This window comes from Gekko japonicus, unplaced genomic scaffold (genome assembly GCF_001447785.1).
Source record: "Gekko japonicus isolate JY-2015 unplaced genomic scaffold, Gekko_japonicus_V1.1 scaffold190, whole genome shotgun sequence".
Lineage (NCBI taxonomy): Eukaryota > Metazoa > Chordata > Lepidosauria > Squamata > Gekkonidae > Gekko > Gekko japonicus.
Genome location: NW_015160841.1, coordinates 165,492 through 189,672, shown reverse-complemented (window position 1 = coordinate 189,672; position 24,181 = coordinate 165,492). Strand labels below are relative to the sequence as shown.

At 46.6% G+C, this 24,181-nt stretch overlaps 1 protein-coding gene across 1 annotated transcript in view; it reads right to left on the bottom strand.

Moving 5' to 3' along the window:
* Positions 1-3,162: 3,162 nt before the first annotated feature.
* The window catches only part of AMPH (amphiphysin), a 154,825-nt gene continuing 133,806 nt past the window's right edge, over positions 3,163-24,181 (bottom strand). Inside the window, exons 18-23 of the mRNA XM_015419188.1 lie at positions 21,878-22,009; positions 12,810-12,866; positions 10,682-10,840; positions 8,545-8,793; positions 7,495-7,596; positions 3,163-4,735 (exon numbers count right to left, since the gene is read on the bottom strand). Of these exons, the coding sequence (XP_015274674.1) occupies positions 4,628-4,735; positions 7,495-7,596; positions 8,545-8,793; positions 10,682-10,840; positions 12,810-12,866; positions 21,878-22,009 (807 nt within the window). The 3' untranslated portion in view covers positions 3,163-4,627. The remainder of the gene's footprint in view (positions 4,736-7,494; positions 7,597-8,544; positions 8,794-10,681; positions 10,841-12,809; positions 12,867-21,877; positions 22,010-24,181) is intronic.

The window sequence follows — 24,181 nt, the reverse complement described above, 5'->3', positions numbered from 1 at the left end:
AACTGCTCTTTTTCAAGGACAGCTCTTATCAGAACGATGGCTTGCCCAAGGTCATCCAGCAGGTGCAAGTGGAGGAGTGTGGAATCAAACCTGGTTCTCCCAGATTAGAGTCCACGCACTTAACCACTACACCAAACTGGCTCTCAATAGCATGCTTCTCGAAGCATTATTACAGTTTAGGTCATGAAAATTGTCCTGCTGGTCTGCTAGCAAACAGTGAGGTGGGGGTGGGGGTAGCAGCATCCCTGACAGTTGCTGAATTGATCTATTTTGAAAAGTGCCAGATGTTAGTCACAGAGCCCGGGTTAGCTATGTGGGGGCCCTCTTGCACATGAAATCCCCAGAACTGGGTTGCAGAGGGTTTTTTAGACTTTTGTATACACAGATGTGAACTGGAGCAGTATTCCCCTCCACCCCAAAAGGAAAGAGGCAGTTGAATGTAACTCCTCTGTTGTCTATTAACTAAAAATGGACAGAAGAGTGGCGAGAAGGAAAGGCTGTTGAAAGGGCAGTTGGCAGTAATGAATATTCTCTTCCAGAACATGGGAAATGAAGGTGTTACCAGGGGCCTGAAAGGATATAACATTAGCACCTTATCCAGGGAGGACATTCCATTAAAAAGGTGCCAACCTAGCAGTTCGAAAGCAAGAAATTGCAAGTAGATAAATAGGTACCACTTCAGTGGGAAGGTAACTGCGTTCCGTGCGCCTTGGTGTTTACTCACGCCGGCCACATGACCACAGAAACGTCTTCGGACAGTGCTGGCTCTTCGGCTTTGAAACGGAGATGAGCACCGCAACCCTAGAGTCGGATTCGACTGGCTTTCGAGCAAGGGAACCTTTACCTTTACTGTTGGGTTGCCCAATTACAACCCACCTCATGCTTGAAAGCAGGAGCCTCTTAGGCAAAATGTAAAGAACAGGCAAGTAGGAAAGATGGTCTTTTGCATATCGTGGCTTAAGTCCTAGGGCTTTAGAGGTGACAGGCAGGATAAGGTTCCCCAACAATTTTGGTGTCGCTTGAAAAACGGGCACTCCGGCCTCCTGGAAAGTCCTCCCAGTAGGGAATAATGCCCCACCATCTCAGAATTCTGGAAAGTTACCCAAATCAGAATGCCAAAATGATCTTGGGAATCAAAATAATCTAAAATAGCAGAACGGAAACCATTCCTGAAATCCAATAACAGCAGTAACAATAATATTATCCCCCAAGTGTGTATCCCTGTTTCTCACTGTTTCAGGAAACAGTGGCTGATGGAGAAAGTGCTCGCTCAGTGTGACCACATGGAATGCCTTATACTTTTCCTCTACCTCTTAATTAGAGCTTTGCACATGTTGAGGGTAGGCAGAGATGATGATAGCATTCTGCATCAGGAGGCTATGGTTCTTGGCTCTGATGGACCTGAAGACTGCAGCTCCATGGCCATGCCCAGTTGGAGAGCATCTGCTGCTGCTGCTTCTCTTTCACGCAAACCTGGCACCGATAATACCAATGACAACACCTGGCGGATAGTGTTTATCAGAGGCGGTAGTCAACAGTTCCTGTCCTCCTAATTGTCTACCATTAAGATTTATGAAGTGACATGGAAAGCCTTACAGATGTTATGCTTGTGGAAGGGTACACCACTCTCTTAACCATTTCAGTCTGGCGAGCTCAGTCTTCCTACAGTTTTGCCTGAACCAGGTTGTCAGATAATCCCCTTTCCAAGAGATTAAACTTGGTCTTGGACAGTGTCTTTGAACACTGTTCCATATGGTACCAACTTTAATAGTTCCTGAGAGGTACCCCCTTTGTCACTCAGTGGTTTCTCATGGGGGGACCCTTGCTTTGTCTGTCATATCTGCTTTGTGAGGGATTAGAATATGCCTTTGCTGCAGTGGATGCGTCTTTCAGAAGCAGAGTTCCCTTACAAGTCCTGTAAAAAGGATATCCCCTTTGCTTCCTGACAGCCAGCTAGTTGCCCAAAGATGGGAGGTTGGACTTGTCCTGGAAAGCTCATTCCAGGCAGCAAAGGAAGCCAGTCCACTGCTGTGCAGTTTGGAATGTCAGGGACAGGAGCATGCTTGTGTTTACACCATTCTTTCCAGAAAGATAAGGACTAGGTTGGATTCTCCCCTGGTTCCATTTACCCTCCATGTTCAACACACTCAGTGTTTTCTTTGGTTTGCCCCAGTTGGGACCAATGTTCCCTCTAAGCTGTGGAGTCTTGTGAGCAAAAATTCTACTTTGTGAGCTACTGGCATTAAAGCTGTGAGCGAGCGATTTGGCTACTGCAGAAATTAGTTTGCTCTGGAGCCCTCCTTCCTGAGCTAAGGCAAAAATGTGTGAGCTGGAGGCTAAAAAACTGAGCTAGCTCACACTAACTCACCTCAGAGGGAACACTGGTTGGGACCCTTTCCATCCACTACTACTTTCTGCAGTTCTGTATTTCTACAGATAGGCCAGAAATTTTTAGAAGTCTATTTCCTGGTGTACCTGTGCCCCCAAACGGCCTCACCAGGCAGGACAGTGTTGGCTGCTACCATTTTCCACCCGTGGCATGTTCTCTGACCTACCAATCACAATGGCCTTTCACAGCAAGTTCAGCTTCCCTATTCCTTTAGGTCACCCATCCCTATTGGTTAAACATCCCAGTCACAAACTCTCGAATATCCCCCCCCACACACACACACACTGTGGGATAGCCAGCACCTGAGTATGCAGAATTATAGCTGCACAGAGCCAAGTAATACTTCCGGTGGGCCGAGGGGTGAAATTCAGTTTAGTAGTACATGCATCAGCAGCCTTTGGTAGGCGCTTGCCTGCCTATATGCAAAAAGCTTTCGATGATGGTGCCACCTTTAACATCGTGGCCCTGGCCCGAACACCAACATCATCACCAACCTGATGACCAACAGCCTGGCAGGAGCCTGGACTAAGGGGTAGGCAACCATTTAAATGCTGAGAGAACGCCGCCATCTTTGATTACATCTATGTTCTGAGTAGTTACAGTTTTATATACGGTGATGGTTTTAGCTTAACTCTGTTCTTAGCATATTTTGGAGTTTTAATGTATACATTATATGTATGTTCTGTAAGCCACCCTGAGCCTGCTATGGCGGGGAGGGTGGGATAAAAAAATGTAATAAAATAAATATAAATCAGCAGTCCGGAGAAGGGCTTGAGCTTCTTGTGGAGCTGATCAAAGGTTTTATTTTGAATGACACAACACTGAAAAACATAAAAGAGTTACAGATGACTTTTTGATACAGGATACATCATTTTTTTTGTTGTTTTACTTTCAAGGGATCTTTAAAAGGTGCGTTGCATAAATACACATAGTGAAAATATATTGTGTTTATTCATCTTTCCCCCCTCAGACTTAGAATCACACATATTCGTCCAGCCAATTAATTTTTAAAAATAAAATAAAATTAGCATCACAGCCCCTTCCCCCTTCGTCTGCAGTATCTCATCCTTAGCTGTAGCAGTTGGTATTATACAGAGGTGACCGGGGCCATGCCTTCCCTGGTGTTTGTTTGCTTGTTGTCAGTAGCGGCTTTTGAATGCAAGCTTTGAGAACTTGGTCGTCATCTTGGAATGATAGTTTTGCATCACAAAGGCAGATATTGTTGTCTAATGTTTTTGGCAATGGAGCAGCTGGTTTCCCGTTCGGGAAGGAATTCTCTACTGTAATGCCAGACAATAAGAACAGAATGCCTGCATGAGCAATACTACGTCAAGGAACTACAATGGAGGGGGACGATATGTGTTGAATGCATACAGATCGGTGGTGGCCTCTGGCCAGTCCAGAGCGCGCCATTCTCGGAAGCCCCACAGCTTAGTTCTCCCTAGCCGGGCTTTCCCCCTCTCGCCTGCTAAGTAGCCAGGAGTCCAGGCTTGGCTGTACCTTGTAGCCAGACCCAGACTTATGGGTCTTCCAGCTCCCGTCCAGGTTTGCTACCGCTCTTGAAGCCTGTGCTGTTTGTGGCAGGTAAGCTGCTGGCAGGCTACCAATGATCTTTATGCACTGCTCTATATACACATACAGTACATCTGCGTGCATGTGTGTGTATATACATAGATACACCTATATCTCTATATATTTATGTAGGTTTGAAAAGAACACTGGAAAAACTTTGCAGCGGATTGCTTTCCCCCCCCAGACACTGAAAACTGGAATAGATGGACCTCATTTACTACAGGGTTACTAGTCGAGTCTTCTGCAGTGCAGCAACAATACGATACACGTGGTGCAGAGGAAGTTAAGGTTCCGGTATTGAGGAGGCTACTCCGATTTGCGCGGGGGAAAAGGATCAAGTTACAGGATCACCACAGCTCGGACAAAAGTACAAACAAACCTGTCGCCACGTATATGTGAACAAAGAAGGACAATTCCCCTCCCCCCCGCCCCACGCACTGCTTCAGAATAGGCGAACTTTGAACGTCTTGCAGTCATGCTCGTTTGATATGTGCCATCCAGGTTGTATTTTATTTCATTTCTTGTCTTGCTTCGTTTTGGGTCTGGCACCAGTCTGTAAACCAGGAGAGCTCAACTAGGAACGAAGTTGGGCGCCCTGCGTATGGGAGAGGTTGGAAATGCAGGGGCCGGGCTTCCCACAGTGGCACTTCAGGCCTGACCTGAGCACTATTCCAAACGGCGGGTGAAATTCTCGGGAAAGAGGACCTTTTGATTGGCTGCATCTCTGTACTGAAGCCATTCGGATTCCTTGACGCCTGTTAACCAGCCAGCCTCCTGCGTGGGAGAAGAAGAAAGGGCAACGTTCAGACTTTAAAAGGCCAATAACTGTAAGAACTGCTGAGCTGAGGTTTGCTGCTGCGCTTAACGTCCTTCTTGTCATCGGTGAGACCAGGAGGGAGAAGGAGCAGCAGCCAGGCATTCATTGTCCTCGGAGCCCGCCCTAGGCGAGAGGAGGGTTGCCAACCTCCAGCTGGCAGCTGGAGATCTGCTATTACAGTTAATCTCCAGATGACCAAGATCAGTTCCCCTGGAGAAAATGGCTGCTTTGGAGGGCGGACTCTGTGGCATTACACCCTGCTGAGGTCCCTCCCCTTCCCAAACCCCGCCCTCCCAAAATCTCTCGGTATTTCCCTGCCCAGAGCTGGCAACCCTAGCTGAGAGCCACCTCTCGGCTCTGGCTTTCATGGAGGACGCTACCAAAGGGAGGGGAGGGTGCTGTTAGGAAGCCTTCTGTCAGGCCCGGCTCCAGCCAACAGTCCCCTTCCCAGGCAGGGGCAGAAAAGGCAGGAGCCAGAACAGAATTCGGTTGTGCCTGGACCAAGAACTCAGTGAGAATCCCCTCCCAGAACAGCCTTTTAAACTGACGTTTGTTTGTCATGACTACAAGTTCCTTTGAGACCAGTTTTATTGGGCTGAAATGAATAAAATATGAGCAACGGTATTTCTCCAATGCTGCCAGCTGTTTTTAAGTTTGTTTGCATCTTTTTTTGCTTTTAATGCCTGCTTTTCCCCCTTACGCTTTATGGTGTTGCTTTCACAGTGGAGAGGTTTTAAACGGCTAGGTGTTAGCCACCTAAAATGCTGGAGAGGTAGTGTAGAAATATTTTAATAAAATAATGCTTTTTAAAAAAAACCCATCAGTAAGCATCAGGAGTTACAGCCTGTATAAAGGCAAGTGACTTTTTAAGTGCAAAGCTGATTTTTTTAACCATCCCATTTACCCTTTCCCCTCCTGACGTGCACAGAATTCTGAACTAAGGTAAAGTAAATGTTTGCGGCACTGCTGTTAGTCCTTTAAACAGCATTACTTAATTCAGTACCCTGACCTGGATAGCTCAGACCAGTCAGATCTCTGAAGCTAAGCAGGGTCGGCCCTGGCTAGTATTTGGATGGGAGACCTCCAAGGACTAACAGGGGTTGTGCGGTGGAGCCAGGCAATGGGAAACGGCCTCTGAACGTCTTGCCTTGAGAACCTTATGGGGTGGCCAGAAGTCGGCTGTGGCTTGATGTCACTTTCCAACACCACCGCTTGATTCGATGCAGGTGATCTTTTTGGTTTTTTTTTAAGACAGATAAGTTTTATTGTCTTAGCCATAGGCCATAACCAGTCACACCATGGTTGAATAAAAAATACATCAGACTATAAAATGACAATGTAGGCACTAAAAATATCAGTAACTGCATTAAATCCTGTACTCATTCTACTTTGCAGGGAATACTAGGCTCATTCTGATTTTCCTTGATGCTAAGGCAAATAGCGCCATACTACTAGAAACACGGTGGTCAAGGTTTGAGAGTAAAACTTTGACCAAATCCAGATCGGAGAGTCCATTACTTTGCGGAATAATAGGTATGATGTACCTTAACCTAGGAGCTTCATGCCATGGGGATCTCAAAATAGAATGTACTAAATCGTCTACTTTCCCCGTGTCACAAAGACAAAGTCTAAGAGGGGCAGGGACACCAAAAAAACCCGTCCAGTCCTGATCACTGAGGGTACGGATTGAAATCTTAAAGCTGTAAAAGCCGATCTTAATTCCAGGATGGTTAACCTTTCTAAATAGAGGGACCTGCAATTATCCCTTTTAAAAAAATTAAATAAGCGTGCCGTAAGGCAGTCTGCGAACATGTCCTGATCCATAAACCCATCGGGTTTTTTTTGTTTGGTGGTTTTTTTGAGCCCCCGGAGGGGATTTTTTATTATTATTTTTCAAACTACAAAAACTATCACAGAAAAAGGGAATGGGGACTACATATACGGGACAAAGTATAGAAACCCACTACTGACTAAAAACCCAAGAGAGGAGATCCTCACTAGCTTCATTACATCAAGTCTTCACTTCATTTAGATCAATATAAACTGAGTCAGACATTTAAGTACTTTTTCCTTTTCATTAACTCTTAAAACTTAACTGTCTAAGAACAGTACCCCACAGTCACCCCCATTCACAGTTCTCAAAGGCACAATTCAGAGTCTTTCAGCCTTTACTTCTCTTTTCCTCGTCTCTTCCGCAGCTTATAAGGACTTTTGGGGGCAGCTGCCCCTTGCTCCGCCAGAGAGTCCTCTCCGGAAGAACCCGAGTCCAGCTCGCCACTAGACTTGCTGTCCTCAACTTAGAAATTCTTGAAGCCCATCGTCTTTGAGAACCTTATGGGGTGGCCAGAAGTCAGCTGTGACTTGATGGCACTTTCCAACACCACCGCTTGATTCAGTGCAAGTGATCTTTTATATATATCCTTTTATATATCCTTTGATCTTTTATATATATTCAGGTTTCCCCCCTTTTGCTCTGACCGACTACCACGGCTATCCCTCTGCACTCCTCTAGCACTGCCAGTCCAAAATAATATTTTGCCACTCGCAAGGACAGCATAATGGGAGAAAACATAAAAATGTGGCCAATGCAACTGGCATTTTACCAACACAGATATGACTAAAGCAAAACACAAAGTGAGTTTATTTTTTTAGTTTAAATCATATTCTAACATGACCGGGGGCATGGGGTCTTTTTTTTTTTTTTTTTTACAGTTACCTGATCAGCCGCCGCTGCTGACGGGATTACTAACACGACATCGCCACGCACCAAGTTCAGCTCATCATTATTAGCTGCCTCAAAATCATGTAGTGCTTCAACCTGTATGGCAGAAAACAAGCAAGATGTCACTGGGACCACAGCAGGTTTTCTTACAGCAGGCGTATGTCGCCAGAGTCGTCACTCAAGTGTCGCGTGCTGCTCAGATTTCTCGTCTTCTTTTGACCTAGTTTTTTGTTTGCATGGCTTTCTACCTTTGTAAGTACAATATTATTGCATTACTGTGGCATTGTATTACGTCATCTGACTGAATCTTTTTTCTTTTCTGTTTTGTAAGCTGCCTTAAATGTTAGCCGGACGACAAACAAAGTAAAGAAAGTATTAAAATATTCCTGTTCCAAATTGACGGAGCACAGTTGGTAGGAAACCCTACAAGAGGGTGGTCCAGTGTACTAATATGACTTATTTAAAAGCCAGCCCTCAGAAGGTGTTACTAGTCACTTGGATGGACCTGACATCTTTTTGAGTACAAAACGAAAACTAATCAAGAGGCACCTTTACGACTAACCAAGTTTATTCCAGCATACGTCTGACCACACTTCTTCAGAAAGTTAATGCTGGAGTAAGTGTGTGTGTGTGGGGGGGAAGTCCTCGGGGAGAAAAGTTTTCTTTTTTTTCTTGGCCCCCCCCCCCCCGGACTTTCACAGCTCTATTTACTCCAGTCTAAACCTGATTTTAGGATTGCACTGTTGATCTTTTGCTAGTCACAACAAAGGGCTCTGTAGGCCACTGAAGCCTAACCTCTTGTTCTTCTACTGTTCTCACTCCCATGGTTCCTGCAGGCACTGCCCACACACTCTCGGGCACATCTTCACAGTCCATAAGGGCAGCAATGGGCAGCCCCCCCCCCCGTACTTGCAGAATCATAGCACCCAAAGGGCGGGGTAGACAGCTGTACGTTTGACCGGTTTCTATGGCACCATGTTGGTGTATTTAAACCTGCATTCTCTATGCTGAAGTCAAATGCAGCTAGCAAAGACTTAAGGAAACCTTGAAGAGGAAGCCGGGCGGCATGGCGTCAGCTGCTGCTACGGCCTGTTCCTCAGAAGCGGCTGATGGGACATCTTTGATGGCTGTAGGCCCACTGACAGCCTCAGACGGTTCGCCAGCCACACCTTCTGTGCCCTGAGCACCGACGTCTTCCACAGCATCTTTGGATTCGTTCACTACAACATCATGATCTTCTTCATTGTTGGATGCTGGCTCTATTACCACTGAAGGAATGTTGCTGAGATTTTCCTTGGGGGAGGAAAAGAAGCACACACAAGGGAAGCAATAAGCATCAACAATAAGATAACCGATTGTCTTCTAGGCTGGTCAAGTGCTTCTTGAGCTTGGTCTCCCCCAAATGCATGCTTTTTAAAATGCATTCAAGAAACTGCAGAATAAACAATAATCACTTTTATGGACCGCAGAGAAATCTGGCGTCATGTTAGAATTCAGCCAGGAAAGCCAGTTTATCAGCATGATGCATTCAGAGTTAACATGCTTGACTCCAGCCCTTTTCAGAGGTGGTCAATGCATACCGGGAGCCTAACAATGCACATGCTGGGAGTGTACACTACCTGCAATTCTCCAGCTACACAGGGTCACCACCACCACCACCACTACTACTACTACAGAGCAGTACTACTGCTAGTAGTAGTAGTACTACTATTATTATTTCAATGTATAAACCGCCTTTCCCCAAGGGGCTCATTAGAACCAACAGCCTTGGGAACGCCAAGGCCCACAGCAACTGCCTCCAATAGGCCTGACAGGCTGTCTGTTGGTGCGCTAGGTGGTTGTTACACCAACCAGATAGCTAAGTTCTCTTCGGCTTCCCACACCAGACCCACACAATCAATATCGGTTTTATACCAATCAATATCGGAGATATTAGCACAGGGAGTGCCCTGAAAGAAAAAGACGCTGGGAAGAGTATTGCTACCTCCCCATTTGTCTGAGACTGATGGAGGACCAAGAAACTGGGGATGGGGGGTGTCTTTTGCCCTCCATAACCCAGGTCTCAGTCACACGCGCCAGGTCCACTTGCTGCTCTGCCAAGTAACTTTGCAGTGTTGCGGTCTTATTATTAACGGATCTGGCGTTGCATGGCATCAGTGTCAAGAAAAGGCTACACTTTCCTTACCTCTCCATCAATGTGTCTTGGGAAGGGATTAAAGACTGGGTGGAGACTCCTAGCCCAGTCTACCCCGCAAGCAGGGTCAGGGTGGGTTACATCAATACACGTTGCTTCCTGTCATTTAACCTGTTTTTAATCCATAAGAGAACCCGTCCTCTTATCCCATGACTGCGAAGTTTACTCTGGAGTCTTTGGTGAGGTACCTTGTCAAAAGCCTTTTGAAAGTCCAAGTTCTCGCCCAATTGACATGCTGGAGACACGAACCCGATCTCCATGCATTTGCTGCTTTAGCCTGCTTACACACTGGGCAGACTCTGCGACAAGATCCCTCCAGTCTCTCAGAAGGTTTGGACCCTTTCTGTACTGAACAGACAGGGTAACTGATTTCTATGTCTCACTACCCCCTCCCATCTGGCTTCCCCAGTCACCCATGGGTGCTGATTGGTTGTTAGTTGTACACATGTATCAATTGGGCATACAGGGAATCAGTGACTGACAGAATAAGGCAGGGCGTCTGCCCATCCATCACCACATCATCCAATGAAAACCCCCAGAAATTCCCTGGGGAAAACAAAGGCATTCATGGTATAAAACCGATATAGGGTTAGTATAGTGAAATGACTGAGAACATAAAAGCTCCTGCAAAACCAACCTGCACCACTACCGCACCATCGTTATGTTCCATCAGTATTGTCTGGCCCTGGGAAGGGGGAATGGCAGTGTCGCATCGAACTGAGAGCGCTGAGTAGATGTACCATCTTGTAACGTCATCTTTGTGGAAGATCAGACTGGAACAGCTAGAGCACTTATCTTGATGTACGTAGCAAGGATTTTATATGGTTTTAATTTGTTTTATGTGTAGGCGTATGCCGAACTGTGAGCTGCCCTGAACCCGCGCAGCGGGGAGGGAGGGTTATAAATTGAATTTATAAATAAATAAATAAATAAATAAATAAATAAATAAATAAAACCCCAACCCTAGGAGAACTCTCTTGGTTTTACCTGAGATGCCTCTGCTTCTTTCTCTTCAGTGTGAGGTTTGTCACTGCCGCCAACTTCTTCTGTTTCAGTGACAACAGCAACTTCACTGCCTTCAGTTACGGGAGCAATACTGACACTCTCGGGTGCAGCCGGGCTTTCCACTACAGAGTCCATCTGTAACTAATACAAGAACGACAACATTCTCCGTACGCATCCTTTGTGACAGGACCAAAGCACACAACCAAAAAGACCTTCCCAAAAGAGCTCAGGTATTCACAACTCCTGGGACAGGTGCGGAAGCATTCCTGTGCCTCCAGCCTCAGAAAAGCAAGGCTCACAATTGCCCCGTAGTACTTCTAATTCCACCATCCTGATTGACGGGCAGTTCAAGGCCTTGACTAAGAAAGGGACTGGGGCGGGACAGGCTGGTGGCTGTTCCTTTCAATGTGGTTCGAGGGTTTCAGACGCTTCTGCGGCTATGTGGGAAGGATCTCCCCTCTCAGTCCATTATGACGGAAAAAAGAGCGTACTGGAAGAACAACCGGTTTTTACCTCACCACAGCAAGCTTGCTGGGAAAGGACTGTGGCAACTGCCTACTCCAGCAACCTCCAATGTGGCATCCGTGGGCACTATGGTGCTCATTTGCTTCTTCCACAAAGTGCCTCTTTCCCAAAGCAAAGAGTCATTCCTGGCTCCCCCCACCCCCAAACTTACTGATGTCTCCAGGAGACATTCCAAAACCACTGCCTCCAACATAGGACGATACTTGGCTTGGAGTCTCCCAATCTTTGGTGACTGCCTCCCTGCCACGGCTACATTGGTCTTGCCTTCCGTGGCAGCCATTTTCTGGCGATGCCTAAGGAAAAAGTAATCACTGCAAGGAAGGAAGTGGCAGGACTCTCAGATTAACCCCACTGGAATTGGCCACGTGTGCCACATGTTGTTAGATACAATGATTAACTGAAGAATTTTACCAAAGCTTTGCTGACTGAAGAAAAAAAAAATACTGGGCTGTGTGCCTACTGGCGTCTAACAAACAGATGGACTTTCAGCCTGGTTCACTCCTACACGTTCGTATTTGATGGATGTGGGGCTGTGTGGTGTCTGGCCTGTGAGAATGAGCCATCAGAGATCAAACACCACGGACACAGTCTATAAAGAAGAAGAGAAGGTTTTTATGCCCCGCTTTTCTCTACCTTAAGGTGTCTCAAAGTGGCTTACAATTGTATTCACTTCCCCTCCCCACAACAGACAACCTGTGAAGCAGGTGGTGCTGAGAGAGTTCTGAGGGAACTGTGACTGACCCAAGGTCACCCAGCAGGCTTCACATGGAGGAGGGGTGGGGAATTGAACCTGGTTCTCCAGGTTTGAGTCCGCCGCTCTTAACCACTACACCACATTGTCACCTCAAATGCTCCTTAGCTTCTGAGATTTGCCTGGGCTACCCAGGTCAGGGCATTTATTTTGTTTTTGAGCCACAATGCAGCCAATTGGAGGGGGCGGGTGAACCATCAACTTAAGCAGTCATCCCATGCCCCTGCAGCCAACTGGTTATCCTAGTTTCACAACAGACTTTTAATTCTATTAATTGTGAAATGCAGAAACAAATGTCCACGTTAGCTAGGGAAAGGCTCTGTTCAAAGAAGTGTGCGATTCTTTGTTCATCAGCTTTGGACACCCTTTGGCAATATCACATAAGATACGACTAAACCCACAAGCTCTACATAATGGAATATAGACTTAGAATGAACCTTGGCCAAAGTTAAGCACCTTTTCCATCAATGGCAATGGGAAGGTACCAAGTTAAAGAGTGGGGTGAACTGTCCTAGTGAAATCAATGGAACTTCGAAGTACCTGAGTTGTATGCTACCACTCCATTCAGCAAATGGCACGAAGGGCCTTCCACCGGAGCATTCCTTCAACCCAGCAAGCCTTCCGCTGGAGCATTCCTTTGTCTCAAGGAGCCTTCTGCTGGAGGAAGGCTTCTTGGCATGAAGAAAAGGCTCCACAAATATGTTTTTGTTCTCAGGTGCAGTAGTAGGGTACAACTCTTTACCTTTGGCTGGATAAAGCTGTCAATGGAACCACGGTATAACCATGCTCCCTAAACATTCTCTCTGCTGCTCCCAGTGCGCCATTCATACATACCTCACATTCTTTCTCAGCATATTCCGTCGTCTCCTGTATCTCTGCCTCCACAGCATCCTTCATAAAATCAGAAATAGGATTATAGCACTGATGCAAAGCTTTTCACAAGAGCAAGATCAGCATAGCTAGCACAGTATGAAAATGCGGTGGCAGCGGAAGGGAAGAGACTCCACAGCGAAGACAATAAAGCAGGTGTTGCTGAGAGCCACAATACAATGGAGGCGGGTTCAAATGCCTTCAGACCAAAGACAAAAAGAATGAGAAGGTGGGGAGAGGATGGTTTGTTCTATGAAGATGATGGGAGGTAGTAGCAGTTGCAAAGCATACGAAAATGTCTACTGTGTTTATGACACACGAGACAACTCTTGATTTCAGAATGAAAACCAATCGGGAATCTACTGTCTACTGGCAATCATTGCTGGTGCCTAGAAATCTGGAATATTTATTATGGACTTCAGTACTAAAATTTTGATTGTGACTGACTGCTGCTGACAACTAGAAATCTGAATTACTTTCCCAAACCCTTCAATAAAGGACTTGAGTTACGTGAAACAGCTTGTTGATTTAATATTGAACGGTTTTACCGGCCTCCGTTTAGCTGTCAGCAACAAATCCAACACATTTATACCCCACGTTTCTCCCTACAAAAGGCAGCTTAACAATTTTGAATCAGCATATAAGGTATTTCAAACCAATCTGACAGTCATAGCCACAAAAACCCAGTCCATGACTATCTGTAACGCAAGACACACCCATCCACCATTCAATAAAATTAATCAGCAATTCAGCGCCCAATTCAACAGAAAACTCTGTGAAACAAAGAAGTTTGACAGCACGCCCTCTAAAAGCCACTAATTCTCAGGTCTATATCCGTGCCCATCAGTTTGTGCATGGTATGGAAATGGAAGATCTGCTGCTTTTAAATACACTGCTGTTTGTCGTGACATTCAAACTGGGCAACACTGTGGGTTTGTTCTCTTGCTTATAAACCAGGATTCTACATCACAGTTACTGAGGCATGTTCCAGCCAAATTATCACTGCAGTATTACCAATTTCAGCGGCAGGAAGTTAAGCGCATGTTTCACTTTCCCACTGAAATCCAGGGGACGTGGGTGTGCTTAGCTTTGGTTGATCTCTGCCTGTTAACCTATATCCAGGCAGCAAATGTCTGCAAGGCTTTGATAGCTTGGCTGTATGAGAAACTGTAAAATAAAAATCTGTTCACGAATGGAAAGTATGTGACAAGAATTTTGAGATGGAAGCGACTTTCAAATATGGGACTGGGACGTCCCTCTTTCCAAATTCCTAATTCCTTCTCAGTAAAGAATTCAATGAGCTGAAACCCAAAGCTTCCTTTTTCCCATAAAAGGATGTTGCATCCAAAACTTTATATACCCTCTTAAATTGTAATCTGCTAGACGTGCCTGCAGTTGCATCATAAGCCTGAAACGTGGCCAGATGCTGGGCCAACTCAGCTGCTGCCAGCCGCGTTGCTATGGAAACCCCTCACAGCTTTATCCCATTAAAAATTATAGCGTTATATAACTCCCCCCTTTTCATATTATTAATTCCCTGTTGGAGTTGCCACAACTGACTTCTTGGACTGTCCTTATTTATTCTTCCCGTCGTTCATTGCACAAATACATCTCTGGAAACCTTTACAATATAAGAGTCGGTTTCATGAGAAAACGTGCATGAACACAGACATCTGAATGATACTAGTTTATATTAAGCAAATCAACAGAGACCCTGTGTCTTAGAAATATCAGGAGAAAGCATCTTTCTAAGACCCATACCAGATCTTATGGGGGTCATGCCTATCCCTTCTCCTCACACACACACACCACGCCCCCAGTAATTAGTACCACAACACATGGACATCACCACCCATGAGATTCCCCATCCAAGCTCCTGATCACTCTGGTCAGGAAACTGGTAGCATGCTACCATCGTATCATGTGTTTAGTAGGACTAAATATCATTGGGCTTTTCTGCATTCTCCTTTTACTCGCTGTCCCTTTTTCTTCGGGGGTTCCCCCCTCTGTTTTACACATGTTTTTCTCCCTCTAGTGGTCGATTTGATATCAGACAGCTTTATTTCCAGTTTATCTCCCTGCAGCTGAAATCTGCAGGAAGCTGGAAATAAAGCTGTTTGATATAAAATCCACCACTAGAGGGAGGAAAAACACATGTGCAACAGGACCCCCGGACCCCGGGAAGAAAAAGGAACTGAACAATGAGTAAAATGAGAATGTGGGAAAATCCATTGAGGGGAATGGGGGTGGAGAAGGAGGGCTCCCCATTTTCAGGGACAACTGCCCAGCTCCCATAATACCTAGTTTCAGCCTTAGTGTGATAGGTGGGGGGGGAATCTTAGGTAAAGTGTCAATGAGGATGTTCGTTCTATACCGCCCTAAACAGAAATGCATTGATTGGAATTTTAAAAATCTGTAAAAGGTTCTGGCCAGCAGATCCCCAGCAGTTCAGTATTCATAGATTTCCTAAACTAATGAGCTGCTCCACTGTGCTGAGGCCAAGTTAGAGCATTTGCTTTTATTCCCAGCGACAGGGGAACATTAATTTTCACTCTGCTGGAAGTCTGTAGCCTCGTCAGAGCGCAAAGACTGTTGGATCTGTGGCGTCAGAAGGAAAGAATTACAACGTTCCGCCAGCTCTGTTGTCAGAACAAGCAGTAGCATTTAGTCATGAACCATCCCCATGGGAAGACCTTCCAGTCCCTAATTTAAAATTTCCAGAGATGTTTGAATAGTGTCAACAGATATTAACTATTACTAAATTTTAACTCTGATCATCAAAGCGACATGACCAGCAAAATCACTGCTGGCAGGCATTAAATAGACTGAGAGCACTTTAAGAACTTTAGCTTTGGGCGAAACGTTTGCTTTCCTGGAGAAGAGAGCAGCACGTATGTCCTTGAAATGCAGCCTGGGGTTAATAAAGGACATAAAATGCAAAGAACCAGAAACCAGAGAACGCTGGTTTGGATAGACCCGAGTAGTTTTTACTGACCTACCAGCTCAGACAGTTAATGACATTAACAGGGGAAAGTCTACAGCCAGAGACCAGCTAACATCTATTACTGTGAACCTATGCCCCAATGGTGCACATTTAAAAAAAAAATTTAATGCGTGCATCAAACCCACAACCGACAAGGTTAAAAATACATGTATAATTAACAAGCAAATCGAAGCAGTACAAATGCAACTTGATCTGACTGCAACACCATTAAATTGTCATCACAAGATTAGCCAGGATCCAAAGAGCCCCACGTGCAGGCAGAAAGCACTTCCACGGCTGAGGTCAAGCTGCCAGTTTCCCCTACCTAATGCATCCCTTCATGCTATATGTACAGATGCTCGTTTATCTATCTAGCTATCAATCGATCATTTCATTTATACCCTCACCTTTCTCTTAATGGGGACCCAAAGTGACTTACATTGTTCTCTTCTCCTCTATTCTCACAACAACTCTATGAGGTAGGTTACGATGAGAATGCGTGACTGGCCCAAGGTCACCTGGCAGGCGTCCATGGCAAAGGGGGGATCTGGATCTGGGTCTCCCAGATCCTAGTCTGGTGCTCTAACCACTACACCTCAGGCTTCAAGGGTGGGTCTTTCATTGGGAAGCTGCAAGGGGGAGTCAAAGGAACCCCAAGGCACACAAGCTATAGCATGCATGGGCCTTTGACCACCATCTCTAATGCCAAACAGAGCATCAAGGGAGTTTACATTCCTGGCTCTAAGCCTGATTTGCTTACTCTATTAAGGTGTTTCTATGCTACTTGCCTCCTAAGGGACCCAATGCAATTTACAGAAATTTCTGGAACGCATTGAGTAATTTGCCATCCTGAATTTGAATCTGGTTTTAAATGTGGTTTTAGGGGGTTAATTTGACACCAATAATTTAAAGAGAGTTAATTGGATTTTATGGAAATCGTAATATTGGATTGTTTTGCTTGAATTATGTGTGATTGTTTTATTGTTCTTCTGGTACAATGTAATGTGCTCTGAACCCACTTGTGGGGGAGGGTGGGATAGAAATCCCATGAAATAAATAAATAAATACGTTTAAATAACCAAAAACAACTAAAGAAACATGGGCATGTCCTGGGCAGGTCCTGCTTTACTAGGTTGGCTATCGGAGGCTGGTGCAAACTCTTCCATTCCTGTGTTTTCTAACGTGACCCACCAAGCATGAATGAGTGTGACAAACAGTGACATCCCAGGCAAAACTACACCCTTCTGAAATCCTGCCCTTCAACAGACTTAGAAGGGTGTAACTCTGCTGAGGAATCCACTGCATGTCTCTCCTCCAGATTTAAGACTGAAAGTTTTTCCTGCTGCGATGGATAAACTTAAGGTAACTAAACACCTTTTTTACATACAGAAAACCCTGTTTGATGTCACCTCTTAGGCAGCCTCCTTAGGTGGCCTGTATCTGGATACCAGGAGCCTAACAGCCCAGACTAGCCTGATCTTGTTAGACCTCAGAAGCTAAGCAGGGTCAGCCCTGGTTAGAGCTGACACAAGAGACCACCAAGGAAGACTGGGGTTGCTTTGCAGAGGAAGGCAATAGCAAACTACCTCTGCTCATCTCTTGCCTAGAAAAACCCATGGTCCTTGGTTCTCCATACTTCAGGTGCAACTTGAAGGCACACAATTATTTATTACATAGATAATGAGATTCAGGTCAGCGACTCCTCAATATTCTTACATCTTCCAGAATGTTGTTGTTGTTGTTGTTCAGTCGCACAGTCGAGTCCGACTCTTTGCGACCCCATGGACCAGATTGCGCCAGGCCTTCCTGTCTTCCACCATCCTCTGAAGTTTGCTCAATTTCATGTTTGTTGCATCTATGACACTGTCTAACCATCTCATCCTTTGCCATCCCCATCTTCTTTGCCCTTCAAGGGTCCTGTCCATACGAGGCCTTTTGGGCCGGGAGCGGGACGGAACGGGGGCAGAGCAAACGGGCACGATCCCACGGCAACATCTGGGAATCGTTGCCTGCCCGTCCCTGTTCCGTCTCAAACGGCGATACCGCGCTGTAAAAAGGAACCACCTAACTAGGTGGTTGTATCCCTTCCAGCGCCGCAAGCTGGGCCGTGGGATCGGGCGGCGCGTCCTTGCGCCACCACATCCCGGCCCCCGGCCGTACTGCACAGTTCGGCAGCCTCCCCCTCCCATCGGACTTTCCTCCCCGGCATCTGATCGTGCCGGGGAGCGATGCACCGCGGCTGAGGGGATCCGTGGGATCCCGCCGCGGCGTCTCAAGTTCGGTGCGGCTCTGCTTAGCCACGTTTCAGCCGTCCCGTGTGGCAGCAGCCAAGGATAACTTCCAGGATAACATTCCTAATTCCTCCATCTTGATGAGGGAAGGCACGAGTCCCAGGGACATGAGTCTTACTTTGGATTCTGATGATTCTTCCTCTCGGTCATTCTCCCTTGGCAAATCTCTCTCAACCCTATTATATTTCCCTTTGGTCCAGAGAACGTATTCTTCAAAGCACCGTTAAATATAAACCTAACTACAAACCTCACACGTATAGATGTACCCCCTTTTTATCTTTAAAACGCCACCTTTCTATTTAAGAACTTTCGGAGAGGCACTTTTTACACTCAACGACTTGCATCAGAAAAGTGTTTGATGTGGCTGCATCGGAACCATTTTGCTTGAGGCAATATGGAAATCCCATCTGTGTAGTTTTACCTGTGAGGATTAGCTGACACCTATAAATGGCCATTTGAGGCGTAGGCTTAGTCAGTGCATACAGCAGAATTAGGTGACAGAATGGGCCATGCCCCCTCAGACTGCACTAGGCAGGGAGTCATATTCTTAACTCTTCTTCATATAACACCCCCCATTACCACATACAAGGGGAAAGTTCTCATCCAGCACTTTGTATGTGGGGCTAGATTTCTACTGACTGGCAGTTATTAATGTGAGGGTTTTAAAAAAAATCCCTCAGCCAGGTGTGGCCAAACTTGCTTAACGTAAGAGTTAAGAAGTAGTTACATAGTTACATAGAAGTAACATCAGATGTCTGAGAGCAGGGGTCATTTCCTGCAGGAGCGCACAGGAGCGGAGCTCCGGCAGTAAAGAGCCCAGGGGGCGGGCAAGAGAAAGAAACAGAAATAAAGTAAATAGATGGGTGAGGGAGGGAGGAAGGAAGCAAGAGAGAGGGAGAAAGAAAAAATCAAATAGATGAGGGAGGATGGAAGAAAGAGAAAGGTGGAAAGAAAGAGGGAAAGAAAGAAACAGAAACAAAGAAAGTAAATAGATGGGTGAGGTAGGGAGGGAGGAAGAGAGAGGGAGAAAGAAAGGTAAAAAAATAAGTGGAAAGAAAGCAAATAGATGGGAGAGGGAGGAGGGGGGAAAGAGAGAGAGAGAGGTGGGGAAAAAACAAAGAAATGGGGAGGTAGGAAGGAAGGGAGAGGCTTCCGCATTAACTTTAAATGTGTTCTCCAGCACCCCCACACACATACACACGGCAGCTGGCTTGGCTTGGAGAAGGGATTCAAAGAAACAAATGCCTTCTCCAAGCCAGCCAGCCGGGGGGGGGTGCTTTGAGAACGCATTTAAAGTTGCTTTCTTTCTCTGCCGCTGCCCCCCCCCACCTCAAGCCTACCCACAGAGGGGGACACTGGCTGGGGAAGGGAAGACTGCCTACCTTCCATAGACACCCTGCCGGGAGCTGCACAACATTTATGAAAGAGCCGCAGTTTGGCCACCCTTGCTCTCAGCTGTAGCAGTATAGCCCATTCTAATCACCTCCACACTCTGCCTCCTCACAGGCACAGGAAGCTGCCTTACACTGAATGAGCCCACCGGCCTATCAAGGTCAATACTGCCTACTCTGACCGCCAGAGCTTCAGGCTGAGATGTGTCACATCACCATCTACCTGATCCGTTCAATGGAAGATGCCATGGACTGAACCTGCTACCTTCTGTATGCAAAGCATATGCTCTGCCACTGAGCCACAGCCAACCCTGCTTGGCTTTTAAGATCTCACAAGATCAGGATGGCCTGGGCTATCCAGGTCAGGGCAGTTTGTGTTTACTTAGAGCAACAATATTAAAGAACGGGATTTTTTAAATTCATGTTTTGTTTAATATCTAGCTAATCCCTCTGTCTCCTGCCAACCTAGCAGTTCGAAAGCAAGAAATTGCAAGTAGATAAATAGGTACCACTTCAGTGGGAAGGTAACAGCGTTCCGTGCGCCTTGGTGTTTAGTCATGCTGGCCACGTGACCATGGAAACATCTTTGGACAGCGCTGGCTCTTCGGCTTTGAAACGGAGATGGGCACCGCAACCCTAGAGTCGGACTCGACTGGCTTTCGAGCAAGGGAACCTTTACCTTTACCTTAATCCCTCTGTGTTGCAGAGCTACCAATAGCTGGTGTCACGTCTGAAATCCCCTTTCATTGTTCATCAGCTCAGTCAAGAGTAGTGAGTCCACCACAGCCATCGCCATAAATGGAGGAGGCACGGCTATGGTCTGGATGTGCACCTGCATAGTGATGCGTCTTCAGTTCAAGACTATCCCTCTTGCACTGCAGAGAGGAACATTCACACAACTCCACCCACCATCTGGGACCTTGCAGCACAACAATACTGCTGGATCAGCTCTATCTGATGTTAGGCGGCCAGTCAGACTCCAGACCAGAAGACCTGGATCGTGCTTTGCAGGCCGTGGCTGGGTGGCTCACACTGAGTCGGCTGAAACTGAATCCAGCAAAGACAGAGGTCCTGTGCCTGGGTCAGGGCGGTTCGGGGGCGGGGGTCCCACTCCCGACCTTTAAGGGGGGCTTTACTGGTCCCAACGATGGAGGTTCGGAGCTTGGGAGTGCTCCTGGATCCCTCCCTTACCATGGAGGCCCAGGTAGCAACCACTGCCAAGTTGGCCTTTTATCAACTTAGGCTAATTAGGCAGTTGGTCCCCTTCCTTGACCGCGCTGACCTGGCTACAGTGATCCACGCAATGGTCACCTCGAGACTAGACTACTGTAACGCTCTCTACATGGGGCTGCCTTTGTCGCGGATCTGGAAGCTACAGCTAGTGCAGAACGCCGCGGCCAGGCTGTTGATGGGTCTCCCTAGATGGGAGCACATCCAGCCTGTGCTGAGGACACTGGACTGGCTGCCAATAGCATACCGAGTCCGCTTCAAGGTGCTGGTTCTTACCTTTAAAGCCCTATATGGCTGGGGTCCAACATACCTACGGGACCGCCTTTCCCCGTACATACCCCAGAGAGCACTACGGTCTGGGTCTCAAAATTGGTTGACCCTCCCTGGCCCGAGGGAGGCCAGGCTAGCTGCTACTAGGGCCGGGGCCTTTTCAGTGGTGGCCCCTACCTGGTGGAACGAGCTCCCGGAGGAGATGAGGGCCCTGCGGGACCTTTCGCAGTTCCACAGGGCCTGCAAGACAGAGCTCTTCCGCCAGGCATATAATTAGGGGCCGCCGCCGCAGTGCGCGGCCCACAAAGTCATCATTGAGCAGCTGCCATAAGAGTGACGAGCAGAATAACATCTAAGCACTTTTATGCTGGGAGCTGGAAATCCATCTGAAAGCATTCCTGGTTGAATTTTAACTGCCGCCAGCACTTTGTAATGTATTATTTTTACCTGTTATGTTTTAATTTGTATTATGTATGTTTTTATCATGTATTTATGTTACTGGAAACCACCCCGACCCTGCTTTGCGGGGAAAGTGGGGTATAAATCTGACAATAAATAAATAAATAAATAAGACCAGGAATCCCCTTTCAGGGGCACAACTATTTATGTTCCTCAGACAGAAACTACTTGACATAATGCCATGCCACAGCAACTCATGGTAAGGATGGGATCTGAGCTCTGGTCTCCACGCCCAGTACTGTCTCCATAAGGAGATGTTCTTCTAGGGCCTAGACCTTTGCCATTAACCAGTCCTGAGAGCTTCAAAAGGAGATGAAAATGGACAAGATGGGTGAAATGAGACAAGGACACGAATGATGGGAGGCGACGTGGATGAGTTCCAGGGCACGTGATGTACCATTCACTCACCACAGCTTCGGCGGGTGGCTCAGCAGCCTCAACGGGCTGAGGTTCTGGCTCAGGAGCAGGGGCAGCCACCTCAGGGGCACTAGGGGCTTCCTCAGCCTGGACTTCTAAAGATGGAGCCTCTTCTGCCTCAGCCTTTAGTTGTTGTGCCCGTTCCAAAAAAAAAGGAAAAGGTAGACAAGCACAACTCATTGAAGGACATTGCAACTAGGCATTTATTCCAGCTCCTGCCAACCGAGCAGTTCGAAAGCAAGAAATTGCAAGTACATAAATAGGTACCCCTTCGGTGGGAAGGTAACAGCGTTCCGTGCGCCTTGGTGTTTAGTCATGCTGGCCACATGACCACGGAAACGTCTTCGGACAGCGCTGGCTCTTCGGCTTTGAAACGGAGATGAGCACCGCAACCCTAGAGTCGGATTCGACTGGCTTTCGAGCAAGGGAACCTTTACCTTTACCTTAATGCCACTGTGGCTATTCCAAGGAAGTGGGAGGAAGAGGGAAGGTGAATGAATCACGTCTCTTCTTCACAAGCGTCAGGGTCTTTTCCAGAAGGGCAGGCGGAGTGTGCATTTCCCTCTCAAGTCGGTGCAGGGCTCCTCTCCCACATCAGCTGACTTTTAGTTTGGGGGAGGGGAAGAATGGAGCAAAGTGTGACTCCCTCCCTTTCAGAATCATCTCAAGGCCCAGCCACACATGATGCCGGGGATTCAAGCACGACCGTTTCCTAACGGGAAAAGCCCTCCTTCCAACTAGGCACTGCACTTTTCTTCCATCCCAGGGCTTACGGCAGTCAAGAGGGGAATGTTTCTGTGCAGGAAGATGGCACCTGGGGTGAGGGGGAAAGGGCTAAACATTCCGGCATGAACCCCAATCGTCCCTACCCCAGCAGCAGTTTTCTGTAGCTACAATTCTTGTCAGAGGAGCTAACGATGGGTCCCCAGCATGACGCAGGACACAGGGAGAAGGAGCATAGACCTTCCCCGGCACACATACGTACCTCTCCCTTTATGCTTCAATGCAACTCTTATCCTGGATGTGCTACACAAAACAGGCTTGCCTTGAGAGAGGGCTAACGGCGCACAGCTCAGCCGAGAAGCGAACACAGACCTTCCCAAGTCCTGCTTCCACACCTCAGTGCAGGCCTATCTTTATCTTATCGTCTTTACTGTTTTTGCAACCGGAGTCATAAACAGCAAACCCTCATCCCACAATAGATCTCATTCCACAAGAAAACGTGGAAGAATTTAAAGGTTGCTACTGCAAAAGTAGGAGCGCAGACCTAGCTTTGCAACTATTCATAAAGGTACCCTCCGCATTAATAACTTCAGTGCTTACGCTGGTTAAAAGAAGCAAACATCCTTGTCCTAGATCTAGTTATCTGCACTCTGGCATGTAACTAGAATACCTATTTTCACACTGCTGTGCGCAGTTTCTTTACACATTGAGCTGGCTGCCACTGAATCAGACCACTGGTCCAGCAAGATGACAACTGTCTACTCAGCCTGGCAGTGGCTCTCCAGGGTCTCAGGTAAAGGTTTCTCACATCACCCACCACGTGACCATTTTCACTGGAGGTGCTGGGAATAGAACCCCCTGGGAGCTTCTGCATGCAACGCAGAGGCTCTTCCACCGAACTACAGTGTAGCGGTAGCTCTGACATCACTGACCTTTTCTTGCTGAGTTTGCAAGCTAGGTGAGAGTCCAAGCACTTTTCAGCTGTCAATGAACTCTGTTTGCTTCAAGTTACTTTCATCTTGGACAGTTAGTTGAAACAGTTACGGGAAAATCAGATTAAATGCTTTTTAACAGAGGTTGAGCGTTGAGATTGGTTTTATCTTGTTATATCGGATGTATCTCATATGCACCTGCTGATTGGCTTATTTGCACGTACATTGCTTATCTCATATTTCATTATGAACCAATCAGTTATCTAGATAATATCATATGGGTATGTTAGAACAGATTTAGAGGAAGATAGACTCATAGTTTTCTATAAATATGCCCTCCTGTGACAAGCAAATCAGATTTCTCTGGATGGAAGTCTCAGGAGAAGATTAGTTGAGATTTCTTGGTTGAGTAACTTGGGCTTTTTGATAATCCTTAAAAGCAGTGAGATGAACGCTTAAATCTGATTTCCTTTTAAAGCTATTACTTGCTATATGATGATTATACAACGCTGGGTATTGTGATAATTTTAGCATTTATCGTCACAGTAATTGTAGGGTTAACTTCTTCATGCCTGTACCCTTTCAATCTGGCCCAATAAAAAAAATAACTTCTCGTTTCAATAAAAAGATAAAAGTTTCT